Source organism: Benincasa hispida, chromosome 2, assembly GCF_027475165.1.
Source record: "Benincasa hispida cultivar pf3 chromosome 2, pf3_genome.v1.1, whole genome shotgun sequence".
Classification (NCBI taxonomy): domain Eukaryota; kingdom Viridiplantae; phylum Streptophyta; class Magnoliopsida; order Cucurbitales; family Cucurbitaceae; genus Benincasa; species Benincasa hispida.
This window is the reverse complement of record NC_143479.1, coordinates 24976748-24998972: the sequence shown is the minus strand read 5'-3', so window position 1 is coordinate 24998972 and position 22225 is coordinate 24976748. Positions and strand designations below refer to the sequence as shown.

General features: G+C 36.0%; 1 protein-coding gene and 1 long non-coding RNA gene across 5 annotated transcripts; both read right to left on the bottom strand.

Annotated features, from left to right (window-relative positions):
• Positions 1-7952: 7952 nt before the first annotated feature.
• Positions 7953-13465, bottom strand: LOC150037765 (uncharacterized). The gene is made up of 3 exons (XR_016527957.1): positions 13329-13465; positions 13152-13242; positions 7953-8062 (listed from the first exon to the last, which is right to left on the bottom strand). It is a non-coding gene; the product is annotated as an uncharacterized LOC150037765 (long non-coding RNA).
• A 1964-nt stretch (positions 13466-15429) lies between these two features.
• Positions 15430-18004, bottom strand: LOC120071088 (uncharacterized). Of its 4 annotated transcripts, none has more exons than XM_039023125.2 (7): positions 17882-18004; positions 17589-17654; positions 17276-17402; positions 16914-16987; positions 16311-16403; positions 15968-16063; positions 15430-15884 (listed from the first exon to the last, which is right to left on the bottom strand). In XM_039023125.2, exons 3-7 carry the CDS (start codon positions 17346-17348, stop codon positions 15849-15851), a joined length of 372 nt encoding a protein of 123 aa, XP_038879053.1. In that variant the 5' UTR covers positions 17349-17402; positions 17589-17654; positions 17882-18004; the 3' UTR covers positions 15430-15848. The 4 variants fall into 4 exon arrangements, with proteins under 4 accessions (XP_038879053.1, XP_038879052.1, XP_090167478.1 ...); XM_039023124.2 differs by having other exon boundaries at positions 15506-15884; positions 17589-17690; positions 17882-18003; XM_090311352.1 differs by lacking the exon at positions 16311-16403 and having other exon boundaries at positions 15506-15884.
• Positions 18005-22225: the final 4221 nt, after the last annotated feature.

Below are 22225 nucleotides of genomic sequence, written 5' to 3'. Positions count from 1 at the left end.
AATCAGTGCTATTTGAAAGCTGGGAGAATCTAGTTTTCGAGATTGTTTTTCTGGAGAAAGATTGTAGAGGAAGAAGAATAAAAAGTGAGGAATTTGTAGAAGAGGCAGAATCACAAATGAATCAGGGCCCAAGGTGAAGATTGGAAGCTCTAGGACAAAATATAAGGAATATTTGGCTGGAATATTAAGGTAAGAAAGCTAACTCAATTCTAAACATGTTTGTAGAAGGAAGTTTCTTCAAAAGAGAGCTGGATTTTGAGTTATGAATTTTTGAATTTGTAATAGAGAAGCTGTGCATAAGCAGACAACTGCTTGGGAAGAACAAGCAAACAGCTCATATGGAGAATGAGGATCTCGCTTATGAAGTTAATCTCGTTAATTTTTTGTTGAGGATCTCGCTAATGAAGGAAATCTCGCTAATTTTGTGCTGAAGATCTCGCTAATGAAGGGAATCTCGCTAATTTTGTGATAAGGATCTCGCTCTAGAAGGAAATCTCACTAGAAATTGGGCTGAATCTCGCTGGAAAGGTGAGTATCGCTAGGATGAAGGATCTCGCTCATGAGGAGGATCTCGCTCATGAGGATCTCGCTTATGAGAAGAATGCACTCATGAATGAGTATCTCGCTAGTAAAGCTATCTTTGATGATGGAAGTTCCATTAGTAAATGAACTATTTGAGGTATTTTGCTAAGAATTCTAAGTAGTTAATCGGGAATTATGTCCTTTTAGGCCAAGAAGAGCTACGAGAAGCGTATAACCTATTAAGAGGCTAACGAGCTGTGAGTGACTATGTGATGCTTTAATGTTTTAATGATTTAAAAACTATGATTTCTTAGAAGATATTTCTCATGCTAAGTGTTCAAATGAAGTGCCAAACAACATATGTGTGAAGCTATTTCTCATGCTATGTAAAGAGTTTTCCACGAAAATTGACACGATTTAAATATGTTATCTTGTCCAAATACTTTCAACATGTTTTAATAACTCCATCTTCATGATGTTTACTAGTGTATGGGTTTTCCAAGTATGTTTTCTATGTCTAACGCATGCTAATGGTTTTTACCAGCTGGTTCAGTATGTTTTAAGCCAACTTATTTCACAAAGTATGAAGCATGTGTTAGGGTTAAAGCTAAGGTTGAATGACACTTGATGTACTATGTTTTAAATACCTAAGGTTGTCAAAGTACAAACGTTGGTATTTCTAAACATAATGAAAAGGGATGCTAAAGGTAGGGAAGGTATCCTAAAGAGTTTTTTATGCTATATTTGAAAACTATTCTTTTCATGCTCTTTGAGAACTTGATAGCTTAAGTGAGCCGGATATTGAAGGTAAGGAAGGTATCTTAATAAATGTACCGAATGTGTTGACGGTACATAGAAAACATCACGTGCACGTTGGTAATACGACGTTGAGGGATTGAGCAAAAGAGTTCTCCCCGACTAAGGTTGACATTGAAGGATTGAACAAAAGGGTTCTCCTCGGCTAAGGTTGACATCGAGGGATTGAGTAAAAGGGTTCTCCCCGACTAAGGTTGACGTTGAGGGATTGAGAAAAAGGGTTCTCCCTGACTAAGGTTGACATTGAGGGATTGAGCAAAAGGGTTCTCCCCGACTAAGGTTGATGTTAAGAGTCATTTGGAGAGTCTAGGTCTACAAGACAGGTCTTATCTAGTCTAAGGCATGTGGGAGATTTTACTGGGTGTGTATTATATGCCCTAGTTTCTTGTTTTTGTGTAATGTTGTACTAGTTTGACTTTTATGATGTACACCCCACTAGCTTTAGGAAAAGTAGGAGATTGTTGGGGTTGATGCCCTAAATCTCGTAGTCTTGTAGGTTGTAATTGTATTTGTACGAACAATTTATCTATCTAATAAAATAAGAGGTTTTTATTCGACATTTAGTTGCATTAACCAAAACACCAATAAACTAAGATCCAAGGTTATTTGCTGTAACTTAAACATGTATGTAGAGACATACATGTAGATCATGTTTAAGTGATAGCCTGTGTTGGGGTTTGTGTCCTAAAGTCTCATGTCCAGTAGTTTGTAAACAACTTTGTATGAACAGTTGTGATGTATAATATAAATGATATTTACTTCACTACTTTATTTTGCACATTTAAATTTTACCACAAACTAATAAACATAAAATCTCTGGTTATCTGTATGTGACTCAAGCATGTATGTGGTGACATACAAGTGGATCATGTCTTGAGTGATAACCAAAATGGTCTGTAGTAAATGGATATAGGAGGGAAACCTTATCCTAGTAACGCTACAGATGCGGCCCACTTTGTGGAATGGTCACAAATATTGTGACTTGTCACAGATGATCTGATCCTGATCATTCATGTAGGGGACATGCAAGCGGGGGCGTCCTATACAAAGAGTTTGTATAAGACCTGACCACGAAGTGTTAACGTCTCGTTATATAACATCGTTCATAACTGAGACTTCACTTCACTAGGATGGCCATAGGTAACATGACCTCAATCCTGAGTAAGTTGGGAACTTCTGCCATTGAAGGCGGTTCTTTGATTTGCATGGGTGTGAGTGGCCAGAACACCGACTTAAACCTACCATTTTGGGGATTCGTCTAATTTGGATCTGGGAACTCAGCTACACAAGATGGAATTCACTCCTTCCCCAAGTCAGAGGTAAGTAGATAGATAGCTCCCTTAAGGGCTGATTCCAGGGCTTGAACGATGTGGCGCCACGCACCTTCTCATGGCTTGAGAGATGTTCACAAATAGTAGGACTATGTTGTATTGTTCATTGGAGGGATCAATGGTACTTAAGGAGGAAGATGTAATTACAGGGGCAAAATGGTAAATTGGCCTACTGTAATTACGAGCATCTGTGAAGGGTCATCGTACTGATGATTGGTTATATCCAATGGACATATAAATACATCTATGACAAGAAGAGTTCAACTGTCTGTCTTTAGTGGAATGTCTAGCAGTTAACGGATGGAGGATATCGTGACTAAAGAGTTTAGTCAGGTATTCACGTAACGTTGGAGCTTCGAGCCATAGGTCCACAAGGTCCCCTTGGTAGCTTGGATACAAGTTGAGAGTCATTTTTTGGGTCAATTTGAAATGTTCAAATTGACAAGAGGGAGTTCGATTATTTATGATATAATTGAATGAGTTAATTAAATATGATATAATTAAATTTATGTATGAGATACATTAATTTGGAGGAAATTGGATATAAATATGATTTATATCTAGTAGAGGGAAAAATATTATAATTAATATTTGATATTAATTTATAAGTTATGAATGTGATAAGTTCATATTAATTGGATGGTTCTAAAAGGAAATAGGAAGGCGCCTCTTCGTTTAAAATTACGGACGAGTGCATTATAAATAGCAGATGGTATGTTGATCTCGGTATGCGCGGATATTGTGAAAAAGATAGTGTCATCGTTTAGAAAATCAGTGCTATACGATAGGACTGCACGATCACTTACATATACGATATTGCTAAGCGATCGCATACCGATTACACCGTCGCACTCTATTATCTAAACAATCATTTACCTTTTTCCTAAGCGGTCGTTTAGCTCCTGGTATTTACTAAACGATCGTATAGACGATCGCTTAGTTTTTCCTACGCGATCGTTTTGGACGATCGTTCACCCATTTCCTACACGATCGTGTAGACGATTGTTTACCTTTTCCTACATGATCGTATAGACGATCGTTTAATTTTACTACACGATCGTATACTTCACCTAAACGATCAAGCATCATGTCTATGCGATAGACGACTTCTTCTCCCACTTGCTTGATCGTTGTGTATGGTTTCTCTTCCTCCTTCCCTCTACCAAATCCGAACAAAGCCTACACTTTAGATTCTCACTCCAAGAATACTGAGAGCTCTAAGTGGTGTTGTCTTCTCTGATTCCTTCTGTCCGAGTGGTAACTGTTCGAGATAGACGGTTGGGCTTCAGACTTGCTGTGAAGAAGAAATCTTCATCTGGTATGATTTCTTAATCCTTTTTGCATCATGAAAGTATGTTTGAATGTATATGCAGTAATTCTGTCACAATGAATTGGAAAGATCCACTTTCGCTTGTAGGTACTCTTGAATAAGAGTTCCTTCAGTCTGAACGGTCTGTAGTAGATGGATAAGGTTGGGTATCTTATCCTAGTGACACTACAAATACAACCCGCTTTATAGTTGTTACAATTTTTGTAAAGTGCTACAAATGAATTGATCATGATCATTCATGTGGAAACATATGAGTGGAGGGTATTCTAAATAAAGAATTTGTATAAGACCGAACCAAAAAATGAATAGTCTCTCTATATAACATCATTGCTAAAAGAGACTTATATTTCACCAGGATGACCAAAGGTGACTTGACCTGAATCCTTAGTGAGTTGTGAACTCCTGCCTGTAAAGACGGTCCTTTAATTTGCATTGGTAAGAGTGGCCAGTTTCACCGACTCAATATGCCTACCATTTTGGGGATTCATCTAATTAAGGAGCTGGGGACGCATCTACACAAGAAGGAATTCACTCATTCCTTAATGTTAGGGTAAGTAGAGAAATTGGTCTATTAAGGACTGATTTTTGGGGCTTGAACAATATGGCACCACATCCTCTCCTAGCTTGAGAATGGTTTGATTGTAGTTGAACTATAATTAATTATTCATTAGAGAGATTAGTGATACTTAAAGAGTTAGATGTAACTATAAGGGCAAAACGGAAATTTTGGCCTTACTGTATTTATGAGAAATTTGTGAAGGGTCAACATACTATTGATTGGTAATATCTAATGCACACAAAATTATATCTGTAGTACGAATAGTGGAATTGTTGATCTTTAGTGGAGTGAACGGTAGTTAATGAAAGTTGATTAATATAATTAAAGAGTTTAATTAATTAATCAAGTATCATTGGAATTTCAATCTATAGGTCCATAAGGTCTTCTTGTTAGCTCAATAAGGATTAATGAAAATCAAAATTAATTTTGGATTAATTTGAATTGTTCAAATTAATTGAAGGGAATTAATTATATAATATATAGTTAGTATAATGTATGTGATACATTATAATATAAAACTTATTATATGAGATATAATTAATATAATATATATGATACATTATAATATTAAAAAAAATTATTTGAGAGAAAATAAATATTTGAATATGATTCAAATATTAACTATATGAATGTGATTCATATTTAAAAGTATAGGTTATATGTTATATTAGATATAACTTAGGGTTAATATATGATAAATATATATTAAATTAGTTATTATATATATATATATATTAAATTAAATTAAAAGTAAGTTTTAATTAATCCTAGGGTTTGGCAACCGGGTTGGGGTAGTGCAGGGGGCGTCCCCCGTCCCCGGCCCTGTGGGGGAAATTCTCCCCCATCCTCGTCCCCGTCCCCGCAATTTGAAGGCGGAGACGGGGGCGGGGATTCCCCATTTTTTAATTAAAATTTTATTTTATTTAAAATTTGATTAGTCCACAAAAAATCCATTAAATAAGTATATCGAATTCCTCATTTCTTAATTCAAGTGATTTTATTTAAAATTTGACTAGTCCACAAAAAATAAACAAAAAATAATAGACTAATCTATGAAATAAACACAATTGACAATTTAAAGCTAACAAATCCATTAAATAAGTTTACAACTTAAAATTCAATAAAGTTTGAATAAGCAAGTCAAGTAAGGCAAACGTCTTATACATTCAAATAAGTTTACAACTTAAAATTCAATAAAGCTCGTCTTTCTTTCTTCAATGATGACTTCACATTCAAATCTTTCTCCTTTCTTGGCATTATCCCAGGAGTATTATTCATTCCTGCATTTAAAATGTAATTAATAAATAATGTCACAAAAAAAAAAAGCTAGACCACAAAATAATGTTAATCCTTCAGCATACCTTAGTCACAACACCATCTTCATCAGAATCGTCTGCATCTTCTAAAACAGTTGCTAAATGTTTAACCATTTGTTTTTCCATGCTAGTACCTTATATTGTCAAATATTTGTAATAAAAGAAAATATTTATTAATTTATTAAATGCTAAAAAGAAGTAAAACAAAATAAACAAACTAACCTGTCAAAACTTCAATTGCAATCCAATTTTGAGCGTACATCAAAGCCTCTATCGTCTTCGGATAAAGTTTATTACGACGTGGGCTTATAATCCTACCACAGGTACTAAAAGCAGACTCTGATGTAACACTATATAACGGGATGGCTAATATGTCTCTTGCAATTTCTTGTAAAATTGGATACTTAACACCATTCAATTTTCACCAACTCAAAATGTCAAAATCAGATGTTCGAGGTAAGACAAATTCATCCAAATATGTTTCAAACTATTGCTTCTTATTCATTTTATTGGAATTTGATATAAACAAGTCATAATCATTAAAATCATCAAATTATATATTCTGTGAGGTTCCATCTAAATTTTTAGAGTGATAATCATCACCTTCATCTTCATGCTTCTGATATTCCGTTTCCAAATCTGAACAAATTTTCTTAATCCTTTCCACTTCAAGAAAAAAACTATCTCCATAAATGCTAGGGAAGTAAAACTCAATCAACTTCAATTTGTAACGTGGATTGAATTTTCTTCCAATACTTATCAAACTTTGAAATCATATTTGAAGTCGTGTCTCTTATCTCTTGAATGCCAGAATTCGTCCAATCAGATATAGCCAACTTCAATTTACAAATTTTTGGAAAAAAAAAAAAAGATTAGCAGTAGGATATTTAGATCCAGAAAATATTTTAGTCGACTGATGAAATATTTCAGTTTCTCACATATCTCTTTTGCTAATACCCAATCTTGATCCAAAGACAAACACTTGTACTTTGGCTCTCGTTGTTTTAATTGATAAAAAACAGTCTTGTACTTTAATGCAGTGGCTAATATAAAATATTAGAATTCCACCTAGTACAACAATCAAGACTCAACATCTGACCATCATAAACATTCAACTGTCGAGTAGTTTCCTCAAACTTCTCATTCTTTTTTCGTGTATCCATAAAAAAAGACACACTACTACGTACTCTTTCGATCCCATCTCCTATCACTACCAACCCATCTTTCACAATTAAGTTCAGAATATGAGCACAACACCACATATGAAATAAAATCCCATCCAATATTAAGTTTCCACACAAACTATCAACAAGCATATTAACCATGGAGTCATTCATACTACAATTATCTACAATTACAGATGACAATTTTCGACCAATACTCTAGTTTAACAAACATTCCATTATTTCTTCATGAAACATCTCAGAAGTGTGTGGAGAAGGGACATATATAAATCTGATTATTTTGTTTTGCAAAACCCAACTATCATCAACAAAATGTGCAGTGACAACCATATAACCTTTTGTTTGGTGGTTGGAAGTCCACATGTCCATTGTAAGAACAATTTTCCCTTTGATCTCATTCAACAATGTCATGGTTTTCAATTTTTCAGTCTCATAAATTTTCAAAATCTCCTTCTTTATTGTGTTTCTTGACATCATCTTAAACAATGGTCGGATGATATTACAAAATTCCCTAAAACCTTTATGCTCAACTATTGAGAAAGGATATTCATGTTTTATTATCATCCTAGCTAATGCTTTTTTTGCAGCTTCTTGATCAAAGTTATATGAACTCAATGTATTATTCTTCTATCTGTTAGGATTCAATAGGGATTGTGGTATGTCCTTTCATCCTTTATATGAGCATATATTAATATGGTCATGGAAATGTTTGGTTCCATTTTTACTTTCACTCCCTAATTTTCGTTTGTAATAATTACAAATAACCTTGTATACTCCATCTATTTTTTGTTTCTTAAAATGGTTCCAAACAACCGATGTCAATCTCCTCTTTAAAGATCCCTTCTCAATATTCTCACCAAGAATGATACAATTATCAACATTCAAATTATCATCATTGGAAGATTAAATTTAGGGTTGAATTTGGGGTTGGATCTGAGATTGGACTTGGAATTAGACTTGAAGAATCTTTATTTGTAGAAGGTGATGAAGACATTATTTTCAACCTACCAAAGATTTAATTTAAAAACCCTCCTTAGACTTGGACTTAAATTTCAAAGCATTGAAACATATTCAAAGCATTCAATCGCAAAATTCAAAGCATTCAAACAATTTCTTAGAATTATGGAATGTGATAAAATATAGAAGAAGAAAAGAGAATAACAACGCATAGTTACCCTAGCACAGGGAGAAAAACCACGATATAGAGATCTTTCTTATTAGTTAATTTGATACGCTAAATACACAAGGACACAACGTATAAATAGACAGTAGGAAACCCTAGAGGCCTACACAATTACATAAATGCCCCTAGGTTAATAACCCTATTTTCAACACTCCCCCTCAAGTTGGGACATAGATATCAACAAGGCCTAACTTACTTATACAATAGTCAAACCTCTGTCTTAGTAACCCCTTTGTAAGCACATCTGCAACTTGCTGATTTGAAGGAATATAAGGCATGCATATGTTTCCACTGTCCAGTCTCTCCTTAATGAAATGTCTGTCAATCTCTACGTGTTTAGTTCTGTCATGTTGAACTAGGTTATTTGCAATACTGATGGCAGTTTTGTTGTCACAAAAAAATTTCATCGGAAGCTCATTATCTTGTTGGAGATCAGATAACACTTTCTTCAACCAGATTTATTCACATATCCCCAGACTCATGGCCCTTGGAGATTGTTTCAACCCATATAGCGACTTTCTTAGTCTGCACACCCTGTTTTTGAACTGACTCTCAAATCTAGGAGGAGCACTCATATAGATTTCCTCTTCAAGCTCCCCATTCAGAAGCGCATTTCTAACATCAAATTGGTGTAGGGGCCAATCCTTATTTACGACAACTAACAACAACACTCGGATAGTGTTTAGTTTGGCCACGGGAGACAAGGTTTTAGAGTAATCTACTCCATAGGTCTGAGTAAAGCCTCTTGCAATAAGCCTAGCCTTGTATCGGTCAATCGTCCCATCTGACTTGTATTTTATAGTAAACACCAATTTGCATCCAACTGTCTTGTGCCCTTCAGGTAGAACCACCTGTTCCCAAGTTCCATTCTTCTCGAGAGCTCTCATTTCTTCCATAACAGCAGACCGCCATTCTGGTTTTTCCATCGCAACACTTATATCATTTGGAACCATCACAGTGTCCAGACTGGTAGTGAAAGCTTTGAACTCAGGTGCCAGATTGCTATACGTCATGTAACTATGCATAGGATAGTTAGTACATGAATGAGTGCCTTTCTTCAGAGCTATAGGAGGATCGAGCAAGGCATCACGATCCTTCAACTTTCTAGGCTTCTCACCATGATTGGCTATCTGTGTATCAGGAATTTTAGTAGTATCTTCCACATCATCATTAACTAGAATCATTTCCTTCTCAGTTGTCTCCTCTTCTGCTATACTTTCAGTATTACCACTTCCTTCGCCCTTATCCTGCTTGCATTTGTCAGTCTCCATAGCACATCAACATCGTTAGTTTCAGGAATATACGTACCTGGATTTAATGGCGGGTCTGACTCATGTACTAGAACCGGCGGTTCCGGTTAGACAGGTGACATTGCTTCCTTCCTAAGATTCTTCCTATAGTAAGTTTTCCAAGGAACTTGATTGGTAGGAAGGACCAGGTCGTCATGCTCAGGACTAGGCTCAGACAAAATATGAATATTAGCTAACTCTAAGGGAATAGCATAAGAGGACCAGTTAGTCTCTTCACTCATGTTCTCCCCCTAAATATGACTAACAAGAAAGAACGGCTGATCCTCGAGGAAGGTGACGTCCATGGAGACATAATATTTACAAGATGACGGATGATAGCACTTATACCCATGTTGATGAAGTGGATATCCAACAAAGACACACTTCTGAGCATGAGGAGTAAATTTTGAGCGGTTTGGACCATGAGAATGAACAAAGGCAACGCAACCAAAGACCCGAAGGGGAACATCGGAGATTAACCAAGTGGTTAGAACGGACTCTTTAAACAGATCCAAGGGAGTATGAAGGTTAAGAACACGAGAGAGTATCCGATTAATGAAATGGGCGGCGGTAAGAACGACATCCCCCCACAGATATGATAGAAGAGTGGCAGATAACATAAGAGACCGGGCTACTTCCATTAGATGACGATTTTTCCGCTCGGCTACTCCATTCTATTGCAGAGTATAAGCAAACGAGCTTTGGTGGACAATTCCCTTAGAGATGAGAAAATCCCTGAAGGAGGTGTTGAAGAATTCTCGCACTCCGTAAAATTCCAATCTTCGCATTGAACTGAGTCTCGATAGTTATATAAAATTGTTGGAAAATAGATCACACCTACTATTTTTCAGTGAAGAGGAAGACCCAAGTAAGGCAAGTGTGGTTGTCTATAAACGCGACAAACCAACGTTTACCAATGGAAGTGGTAACAGGTGAAGGACCCCAAACATCACTATGAATAAGAGTAAAAGGACTTGAGGGTTTATAAGGTTGAGACTGAAAAGGAACACGACTTTGCTTGGCACGAATACACACATCACAATTTAAAGAGGAAGTATTAACATTGCGAAATAAACGAAGAAACAAATACTTCATATATTGAAAATTTGGATGTCCTAAATGGAAATGCCACAACATAAAGTCATTTTTAGAAACATAAAAATTTAATGACATAAACCTAGTTCGATGATCATCTCTAGAGGAAGCATCTTCAGAAAGGAAATAGAGTCCCCTATCGTGCCGAGCAGTGTCAATCGTCATCCCCGATTTCAAATCCTAAAACAAAACGAAGTTGGGTGAGAAAATTGCCTTAAACTCCAGATCCCTTGTAATTTTACTGACAGACAACAGATTATAAGAGATTTTAGGCACATGAAAAGTATCACGCAAAACTAAACCGTCGAACGGGGAGATATGGCCTTTCCTTGTAATAGGGGCAAAGAACCCATCTGCAATTCAAATACGCTCATTTCCAGCTCTCGGGTTGTAAGAAATAAACAGATCTGAAGAACTGGTAAGTTGATCTGTGACCCCTGAGTCCACAATCCAAGGTTTTTTACCATTTATACTAACAAGGCCAAATGAAGAAAAATTTCCTGATTGTGCAATAGCACTCACCCCAACCGTACTCAAACTGTTTTTACTGTCAACAGAAGACTGCTTCTGAGTATGTTCATCTGCTGAGTCACTCACTAGGGCACGACCAGTATTAAATTTGTCATGAGACTATCGTCGCCTGCTATTTGAAGGTCTCCCGTGCAATTTCCAATACTGGTCCTTTGTGTGCCAGGGCTTCTTATAGTGCTCACACACATGAGGGGGTTTTTATCGCCATCAGCACTGGACAACTTTGCAATGAAGGCAGCTGCATCAGTTGTAGTAATAGGATTATTCATGGCGCATGACTAATCCTCTTCCAGCCGTATTTCGAAGTAAACTTCTCTAAGAGAAAGTGTAGGACATTGGCTCAATATTAGATACGAACACCAACGAATTTAGGATTTAATCTAGCCAAAAAAAACATACACACGATCTGCTTCTTCAATTTTCAAGTATTGAGCCCCATCTTGCGCGCAGTTCTAGACAATCTCTTGATGCAGGTCCATTTCTTGCCAAAGCATTGATAATTTGTTAAAATAGAATGTAACATTCATGGACCCTTGTTTGCATTCATGGACCTGCTTGTGAAGCGTATGTAGTCGAGAGGTATTCTATCTCTTTGAGTACAAATCCCGTGCAGCCTCCCAGATATCCTTGCCAGTTACAGCATATAATAATGGTCTTCCTATTTGAGGTTCCATACTATTCACGAGGACTAAGTGTAACAATGAATCTTCCCCTTTCCAGATCCGTTCTTAAGGATCATCTGGTATCGGCTTCAGAATCTCCCTCATCAAGTACCCAAATTTTTTACGTCCTTCCAAGGCTATTTGATCAATTGGGACCAGGAGAAATAATTCTAGCCATTTAATTTTTCTCCTACGAGAAATCTTGCAGAGTTACCCATCGAGCCAAATAAATAAGAAGCATTTGGCAAAATAGAGAAGGAATTTACCAGATTCTCTTAATAGACTGGTTGAACCGGTTGGGGATTTGCGCTGAAAATCGTATCCAAGTCTGAAATCTTTTGTTGGAGATAAGCCAACTATTGTCTAACTTCATCTGGACATTGGGTCGAGCCACAAGTGGCTGGAAAAGGAGTAGCCACCGACGGCTGGAAAGATGTTGTTGGCTGCTATAGGTGGTCCTCGTATCTGCTCGATGCACGAGGTGGCACCAACTAGTTCGAGCGGTTGGATGGCTCGATCAGATTCTGGTTTGACCGGCTGGAATACTCAAGCGAAGTGCTAGGCGTGGCTCCACGGAGATCGATCTGACCTAGCGCGGAGGATGTGAACGGCGGTAACCCACGACTGGACTCGATCAGATTCATCTCTGTCCGATCGTCGAAGGCAGCGCCGCTCTGGTTTCGGTCTCCGATTGTGGCTTTTGTCTGGCGCGACAACTTCCATCAACTTCGGCTCTCCATTGACGGCTGGCCTCGACTCTCCATTGACTGCAGCTGGACGACAGAAATCAGCTTCGGTAGAGCTGCTTGAAAACATTCCTTCATGGTCGCTTGAATGACTGTCTTCATGTCAAAACTCAAAGTTCCATCGGCTGAAGATGACTATGGTTGGTTCTCTTCCATAATTGCTAGGGTTTCGTCGCCTAGCTCTGATACCATGATAAAATATAGAAGAAGAAAAGAGAATAACAACGCACAGTTCATGGAAACCCTAGTACAAGGAGAAAAACCACGATATAGAGATCTTTCTTATTAGTTAATCTGATACACTGAATACACAGGGACACAACGTATAAATAGACAGTAGGAAACCCTAGGGGCCTACACAATTACATAAATGCCCCTAGGTTAATAACCCTATTTTCAACAGAATGTCTTAGAATTAAAATTCAAACGCCAAAAGCATTCAATTAGAATTATGGAGATACTTTTCAAACATATTAAACCCCAAAATTCAAAGCATTAAAACATATCTTTCAAACATATTCAAGCCTAAATATCAAAGCATTCAAACATACACAAACATACTTGAAAATGGGAAAGGAAATTTTTACCGGCTTGAACGGCAACAGATCTCAGACAGCAGTGACTTGAAGCCTTGAATGGATAGATCTCGCCTCCCAGAACAACACAAAGTTTTCTTCACTTCAAATGAAAAACAAAACAAAATAATTAAAATATATACTTCTATTTTTCAAATGGACAGTCTTGAAAGCAGACTCATGTATTACCTTGAACGGACAGTCTTGTTAGGTATTACTAATTACGTCTAGTTTTTAAGGTTTTCCAAAGCGAACTCAAATGGCTCACGCAACACCCAGACACGGCCAGTCGACAGTCGCCTTCAGTCTTCACCCAAACGGTGGCTTCCTTCATGCAACACCCAGACGCTCGGTCTTCCTTCACGCTTACCTAGATGGCCAGACACAACAACTAAACGACTGGCCAGACCCTTCAGAGTTCGGCATCAGTTAGTAGCTTCGCCTTTCACCCAAATGGCCAGACGCGCAACACTTAGACGCTCGGCTCACAAACTCATAGACGCACGGCAAAGACGCGCAACACCCAGACATTCGGCTCATGAACACCCAGACGCTCGGCTCATGAACTCACAAATGCACGACAAGCAGACGACACGCTAGTCGGTACTCGTACTCAGTAAGTAAGGAGAGTAGGTGCTGACGATTGGCAGTAGGGCACTTCTGAGTGACTTCGGTCTTCGGTAGACATAGAATAGAAAGGAAGGTGGAGACTCTGGATAAGGAACTTTTTGGTGCAAGCAATAGTGAGCTTTTTAATTTAGGGCTGAACAATGAGTGTTTAGTTTAGGGCTTTTTTTAGTTTTTAAGTTTGGGGCATTAGGCTGAACAATAAAGAGTAAACATATATATCAATCAATTCTTTTATATATTATAAATATATTTTTTTAAAAATATAAATATAATAATCGGGATTGGAGTCAGGGTTGGGGATGGGGCGGGGATACTGTCCCCCGACGGGACCATGAATATCTTTCCAATTTGACCCCATCCCCAGTTAAACTAGGGAATTCGGGTCGGGGCTGCAGGGACCCGCCCCCGCGAGGTTTTTTGCCAACCCTAATTAATACGGTTATTAGGGAGGGAGTGATATGATACCTCCCTCCCTCATTTAACGTGGGTGATAGAAGGCAGAGTCTTCTTTTGGGAAGGAGGCAGAGTCTTCTTTCTTAAGTTTCAATCGATCTCTGAAGAATAAAAACTCTATGTATAATTGCTTTCTCAACAAAAACTTCCCCTCTCCCTACCAAAATTAATCGTACTGAAGCCCACACCACTCAACGATTCTCTACCTTGAGAATATTGAGGATTTGTTTGTGGTGGTGTCCGGAATTTAGAATTCCTTTTGTTGTGTTCATGTGTTCAAGAGAAGAGGAAGAGTTCGAATCATTTCAAGTAGTACATTGGAAGGGATTCACGAAGGTTATTGGTCTTCAAGGGTAAGTTCTTTAATCCCTTCTTCCTCTCTAAATTATTATGTAAGCGTGCTTAATTAGAATGTTGTATCTCTCTTTCCGTCCTCTGAATTAATAATGTTCTATAAGATAAAAAATTGGGACACGTTCTTTTCGCTGTAGGTATTCATTTACTCCTTCACTTACGAGCCCTCTTATGTAGATGTGATATCAATTCATTCATGTCTCTCTCTTAACTCAGGGTGTGACGATATACATGTTCATCCATAATCGTAATGAATGGTGGGATCCACCTCCTCACTACTACAAAAATAGTGTCGTTTGATGTTTTTTCAATGTCAAGTGTCACTATTTTTTACCTTTTTAAAAACGTCAAGAGATCCAATATCAAGAATGTAGATGTTCTCAACTAGGAAAAAACGTCAAGAACAATAACACTTAACATGTTTGAAATGTCAAGAATATTGGCGTTCTTGATAAATAAAAAACGTTAAGAACAATTTTACTTGATATGTAAAATGTCAAGATCTAATTTACTTGATACTACAAAAATGTCAAGAATATAGATGTCCTTAACAAGAATAAAGTGTCAAATGCAAAACTTCTTGACAGTTTCCACTTGTCAAATATATCTATACCTTGACACGTTTAACATGTCAAGTATGTTTGTGATTTTTTTAAAAAAAAATTAATATGGATGTTCACCTACAAATTGTTCTTGTATTCTTTTCCAACGGTCACATATGATATATTGACAAACAAACACATTTTCAATCTTATGGACCAAAATTTCCTCCCATACTTTTGACAAGATATCACATTTTTTCAACATTGTCATTATGAAACTTTACAATTCCATAAAGGATTTTCTAAGCTAATTAGAAGAATATGGACAAGGCCACATAAACACTTCCAAAAAGAATATAAGGAACATAATGCCAACAGTCAGCACAATACGAACAATTTCAAAAATTGCATTTCCAAACTTCTATCACAACTACCCATTCGCCCCATATTAACAAAACAATCTCTCCATAACAACTATCAAAACCATTTTTGTAATCATCTTCATATGAACACATGAAACAATTAACCATCTTTCCAAAACTACAATTAATCACCCCCCTCCCCACACACGCACATGAACAATTCCAAAAAATATTTCACCTATATCAACATGAAGTAAATGCAAAAAGTTAGTCAGAACAAGCATTTTCTTCAAAATGACCAAATTGTGCAAGCACTTACTATCACACGTAGCAACCCAAAAATTCAGCCAACTCAACTCACACCTCGTCTAACTCGTTTGTGAGTACGAGTTCCTTGTATCAATCTATAAACATAAAGGCCAAGTATTATAATGAATTCTACTTTTCCCTACGCTATTTGAAATGTCGAAATAGTTTGATAACATACCAAATTTGAGATGGCAATGTTTCTTTTGGTCACAATATCCCTCATATACCTCATGACGTAGTATCCACATTCAGTGCTCCCAACTTGTAAAGGGTACTACAGTAAAAAAAACCAATAAATAATAATGAAGTAATCCTACGCACTAGATATCTACATAATATAATGAATAAGTAGTAACATTTATACTTGCCTTTACTATCCTCCATAAAGTTTGCTTACGACATTTTTAAATATTATTTTGAGATTCAAAGATTGCTATTGCACTATTTGCAAAGAAATAACCACAATTCTAAAATAAAGTACACTTTAAAACAAACACTACAAATGAAAAAGGTTAACTTACGTGTCTTATATCCACTCGTGATGATATCTTTATTGAGTCAAGGTAGTACACATTATCATTGTATGCATTTATAGCAAGTAGTCCCAATGACAACTAATTAATAAAATATAGTTAGAATTTTTATTGTTAATGCAAGTTTTAAGTAAAATGATGAGTGCAAGTACCCATAGAATAAGTAACTCCTCCCGGATTAAAAAGAGCAAGAACTATTTAGTTTTGCTTCTGAGACCATTAGTCTACTACACAGATTTTGGGTTCTAACTTCTTGAGAGATGTGTTCAAAAGAAATGAGAGATGTATCTACAAAAATGTATTGTGAACTTTCCTTTGAATCAACAAAGGATTATTTCACCATTTCACCATTACAATTTTAGAAATCCTTTTGCTAAAATTGTTCAACTTTGATAAACGGTAACAACAACATTTAGTAGAAAATTTCATTCAATCAAGTTCCAACTCTCCCTTCTAACTAAACTAAATTTTTCTTAATATCATTCTCACACTTTCAATTAGCAAAACAGAAAATTGAGCATGAAGCACCAAGTACTTCAAGAAGAAGCAAAAAAAGATCAATGAGAATGTGAGCACCATAATATGACATACCTCAGTGGTCTTTATAGCAAATATGTGCGTGAACTCAGTAAAAACTTTGTTTACAACAAGACATTGGAACTCACCTAGATCAAAGTGAGAACGCAGTAGGATTATCCACAACAAAAAAGGTGACCTTCCAAAGCATATAATTCTGAATTACAAAAATATACATATTCTGAATTATAGAAATATTGAACTTTAAAACGCATCATTCAACTCTAATCACATTGGTAAGACCTATATCAGAGTCAAAACGAAGAATTATTTGATAACCAGGAATATTATTCAATCATATGATTTATCAAGGGAACAAAATGGTTACGTTTCAAAACTATACCAACCTTCAGAATTTTTGCTAGAAAATGGCTTACCATCTAAAGATAGACAAGGAGCAAGAGTGATAAAGAACTGTCTCCCATTTGTATCAGGACCAACATTTGCCATTGATAGAATACAAGCTCCAGTATGCTTCAATTTTGGTTTTATTTCATCATCAAACTTCTTGCCGAAACACATCAACATGTCAGAAAAAAAACCCCAATTACTAAATACATCGCAATGAATATTCAAGGACCGCATAATTCAATTAAAGTATTAAACCATACGAAGGTATGAAGATAACCACGTGATAAAATGAATAACAATTTCTTAAACTTGAATTGTTGATAGAAAATGAGCACATACCCATATATAGATTCCCCGCCCCGTCTAGTTCCTATGGGATCTCCACCTAGCGTGCACTTCAAATTCCTACACGGAATGACAAAATTCCCATGGAGTAAAAGACTACATCAACAACAGAAGATTTTATGAGTTCAAGTAATTTCCCTCTAAGTCGCAGTATTGCACAAGAGAAAATTTGAATTCTACAAACAAGCAACTAGAAAGAGTAAAGCTGAATTCAAACTTAACGGGGGAAGAAGTCAAATGAAACAAACAAAGAAGACGAAGGATCGAAGAAGGAAGGGAAAAAGTACCTCGACGGTGAAAGAACCCATGGAACTCTCCAGAGTTACCTCCGGTGGCCCTCCTTCAGCGCTTGCCGACATTGCCTCTTCCCGATGTCAAATTCAGTTTCGGCTTCAGAAATTGTCTGAAACTACACGTTTTAACTTTTTACCTTACAAAATTATTCTATTTTTTGAAAACTCGTAAAAAAAAAAAAATTTAGTTACAATATCTTCTTCCAACTTATCAATTGTTTGGATTTTCTCGATACATCTTGCCAAATTATACATTGAGATTAAGTGCATCTCAGTGTTAATCTCAGGATATAATTAATACCAAAATTCATATATTTGAGTTTTTTGGGTCGGATTAACATTGAGATTCTATATGTATCTCTAATCTTACCCAATTTTTTGCAAAATTTGATCATTTCTAAAATTTAAAAATGTTGAATCAATTTGAAAATCTATTTGGATTATTGGAAAATCTATTTAAAATTTTGGAAATTCATATAATTGTGAAAACATAAATTATGGTGATTCGAAAAATTACATAATAATTTGATATAATATTTAGTAAACATAATTTTGGAGAAAATTTGAAAATAATATAAGATTTGGTATGAGATTTTGGAAGTTTAGATGAAAAAAATGAGCAAATGTTGGTGTGTAATATGTACCGAAAAATTCCAAAATAATGGATAAGTTAGAAAAAAATGATTTTTAACTAATTCACGAGTTCTTAAAAAGTATAATAGTTTTATAAGATGAAAACCTTATCTTGCTATTGACTTAAAGAGAAATCATGATTTGGGGATTTAGGGATTTGGTTGGACTTGAGCGTTGCTAAAGGTCGTCGGAGTTGTTAATGTCAAATGCTGCTAATGCAGAACAGGTTTACACGATTGAAAGGGGAAGGAAGCGGGGAAAGAGATGAAGGTGTGGGGTGAATGGTAGACATGAGAGTGTGTGAGCAAAACCACTGAAAACACGATAAAAGGGGAGGAAAAAAAGATATTGATTTGGGTTAGCGTTAGGGTTTTCTTTTTAAATCCTTCATATAGTTTCCTTTTAATTATCTTGACGTTTAAATCATGACAAGTAAATCAAGGTTGTGTTAAAGTGAAAAAAATCCGAAAATTTTCATTCACCTCTGCTTTTTTTCCATTTTTCTTGACATTTTTCATAAAAATTGCATGTTATTTGACATTTGTTTTTTTCATAAAAATGTCAAATAAATAGATGTACAAGCATCAAGAAAAATAGTTTTTCTAGTAGTGCTTCGTCTGTAATCAAATCTTACAAATTGATTGAGGTTGGGATGGTGCTCAATCTGATTTTGTTTGAAGGTGAAATGGGACCCATTACCGTTTTAAAAATAATTTGGTACGACTTTCCATGTTAGCAGTTCTTGGTTTACGGTGAGTTTGATAGGTAACAGTGATAGTTGGAATAGAATTTTATCGTTCACCTATTTAATATGCTTATCGATCTACCATTGTAGTTCATCGAAAATAATAACAAAAAAAAATGTTTTACCCTCACACGTCAACAGTTATCGATTTACAGTTAAGTTTGATCAATAATGGTGATCGTTGGAATGATATTTTATCGTTGGCCTGTTTTAATCAGCTTACCAATATACCGTTGCATTTTGTCGATAACAATGACAATAAAAAAAATGTTTTACGCTTAGACATTATCAGTTATCAAATTTTCGGCTGTATATTTTATTGTTGCATTCCGTCGATAATGATAACAATGAAAAATATTAAGGACATTTTGAGTCTTTTTAGTCGTCTCTTACATTGCATGCATTTGTTAGTGTCAGTTCTTTAACCCACCCTACTTAGAGTTACTCGATATGATCACCAATGTATGTTTGAGGTTCTTCTTCTAGACCTTCATGCCACTTAATCCTTTGTTGGCACGTCTCTTCCTCCCTACTTCCTCCACTTTCACCATTCTGGTGTGGATGGCAGTTCATGGAGGCAAGGGAGGCCTTATAAAGGGGATGGCTTGTTCACATTGGGTTGTGAACCAACCAGTTGAATCGTCATTATTGGAGTAGTAAGTGTTGGGTTTTATGCCCTAAAACTCGTAGATAATAAGTGTTATTAATTGACCATCATCAATAAAGAGTTGTAGATGTTAATTCAATAAATATTATTGTGTTGTTTTCTATTTTGTCTTAATAACCCTAAATCCAATAAACTAACATCCAAGGTTGCCTTATGAGTCTTAAACTGTATGTAGAGACATAAAAGAACCAATGTTCAAGATACAGCCTAAATGGTCTACAATATAGGGATAAAGCTGAGTAATTTATCCTTGTAACATTATGGATATGATCCACTTTGTATTTGATACAAACGCAATGATCCGACGCGTTCGTGGAGGTGACATGTGAGTGAGAATATCCTATGCAATGAGTTTGCATAAGACCGAATCGTGAAATAGTAACCACTAGATGTAACACGTTGATTAGTTAGGTTTCTATTTCACTAGGATAACTTAGGCACCTTAGTCTTAATCCTAAGTATATTATAAAATCCTATTCACGATGGATTGTTTCTTGATTTGTACGGGTGAGAATGACCAGTCCTCCGACTCAATAAGCCTACCATTTTGGGGACAAGACCAAGTAGAGAGCTGGGAACATAATAATACAAGACAAAATTCATTCATTCCCGTCTTCAGGGTAAGTAGATGAGTGTTCCCTTAAGTAGTGTCTCTGGGACTTAAACAAAGGGCCTTATACTCTCTTATTGGCCGAGAGGGTTTCTATTTATTGCTTGGACCATAAACAGGTTGTTCATTAGAGGAGCATTGGTACTTAAGAAATCAAAGGTAACCCAAGGGTAAAATGATAATTTGATCCAGTTGAAGTTATGAACACTCGTGAAGGACTAACTTGCTATTATTGGTCTATATCCATGGACACGAAAATATATCTATATTGAAAAGAGTGCAACTGTGGGCCTTTAGTGGAGTGTACCTATAGTTAGCGAATATTGATTAACTTGGTTAATTAGTTTAGCCAATCAATCTCATATCGTTGGAGCTTCTGAACTACAGGTTCACGAGTCCCCTTTTTAGCTTACTAAAGGATATTAAATAGGAAAGATTTGAATTGTTCAAATCAATTTGAGGAAATTGTATATTAATATGAATAATGTATAATTGATTATGGATGTGATCTATAATTCAAATTAAGTTGGAAAGGAATGTTTCAATGAGACTCCAACAATTAGTTTAAATGAATTAGATTTACAAAGAATTAATTAATAAATAGAGAGATGTTGCACATGGGCATATGATGTTTATGATAATTAAATATATATACGTTAAATTAGATTTAATGTACAAATAGTTATTTAATTACTGTGCTAATTAATTAAATAAGTGTTATTTAGTTAATTGTGCACAAGGAAAAATTGGAAAAGACTTGGAGAAGGGGGTTGACCCTTCTCTATAGGGGTGACCATCCAAACTACAAAATTCGAATAGTTTCTAAAAACCGAATCGAAAAATGTAGTTCGGTTACCTATGGTTATTTAGGTGAGATGCAAGTCTCTAGTATCAACGACGCTATATACAGAGTCTAGTCATCTCGTGGTCCAAGTCTTATACAAACTCTTTGTATAGGACACCCCTGCTCCACGTCTCCATATGAATGGTCAAGATCAACCATCTATAGTAGTTTACAACACTTGCAAACCTCTACAAAGTGGGTTGTATCCGTAGTGTCACCAAGATCAGGTATCCCACTTTAATCTTTATACTACAGACCGATTTAGGTTATCACTTAAGGCAGGATCCACTTGTATATCACATATACATGCTTAACTTCACATAAGATAACTAAGGAGCTTTATTTATTGGATATGAATAAATGTTAGAATTAAATAACACTTATTTTATTCATTTAACAATGTGTATCTTTACAAAACAACGAGACTCCGGGAGAATTAGGACACCAATCCCAACAATCTCCCACTTGTCCTAATGACTTAGGAGACTAATGTAAAATACAATATAAAATGTACAATGTACAATAAACTAGGGCATACCCCAGTATCATCTCCCACTTGCCCTAGACAAGATGCCACATGTCCTGCAGACCTAGACTCTCCAGATGACTCTCGAACACTTTAGCCGTGAAGGCCTTTGTAGAGGGATCAGCAACGTTGTGCTCTGATAAGATCTGCTCGACTATCATATCACCGCGACGCACAATCTCCCTGATCAGATGATATTTTCGTTCTATGTGCTTACCTCGATGATGACTCTAAGGCTCTTTCGAATTTGCCATAGCCCTGCTGTTATCACAATAAAGAGTGATAGGCAAATCCATATTTGGAACAACTTCCA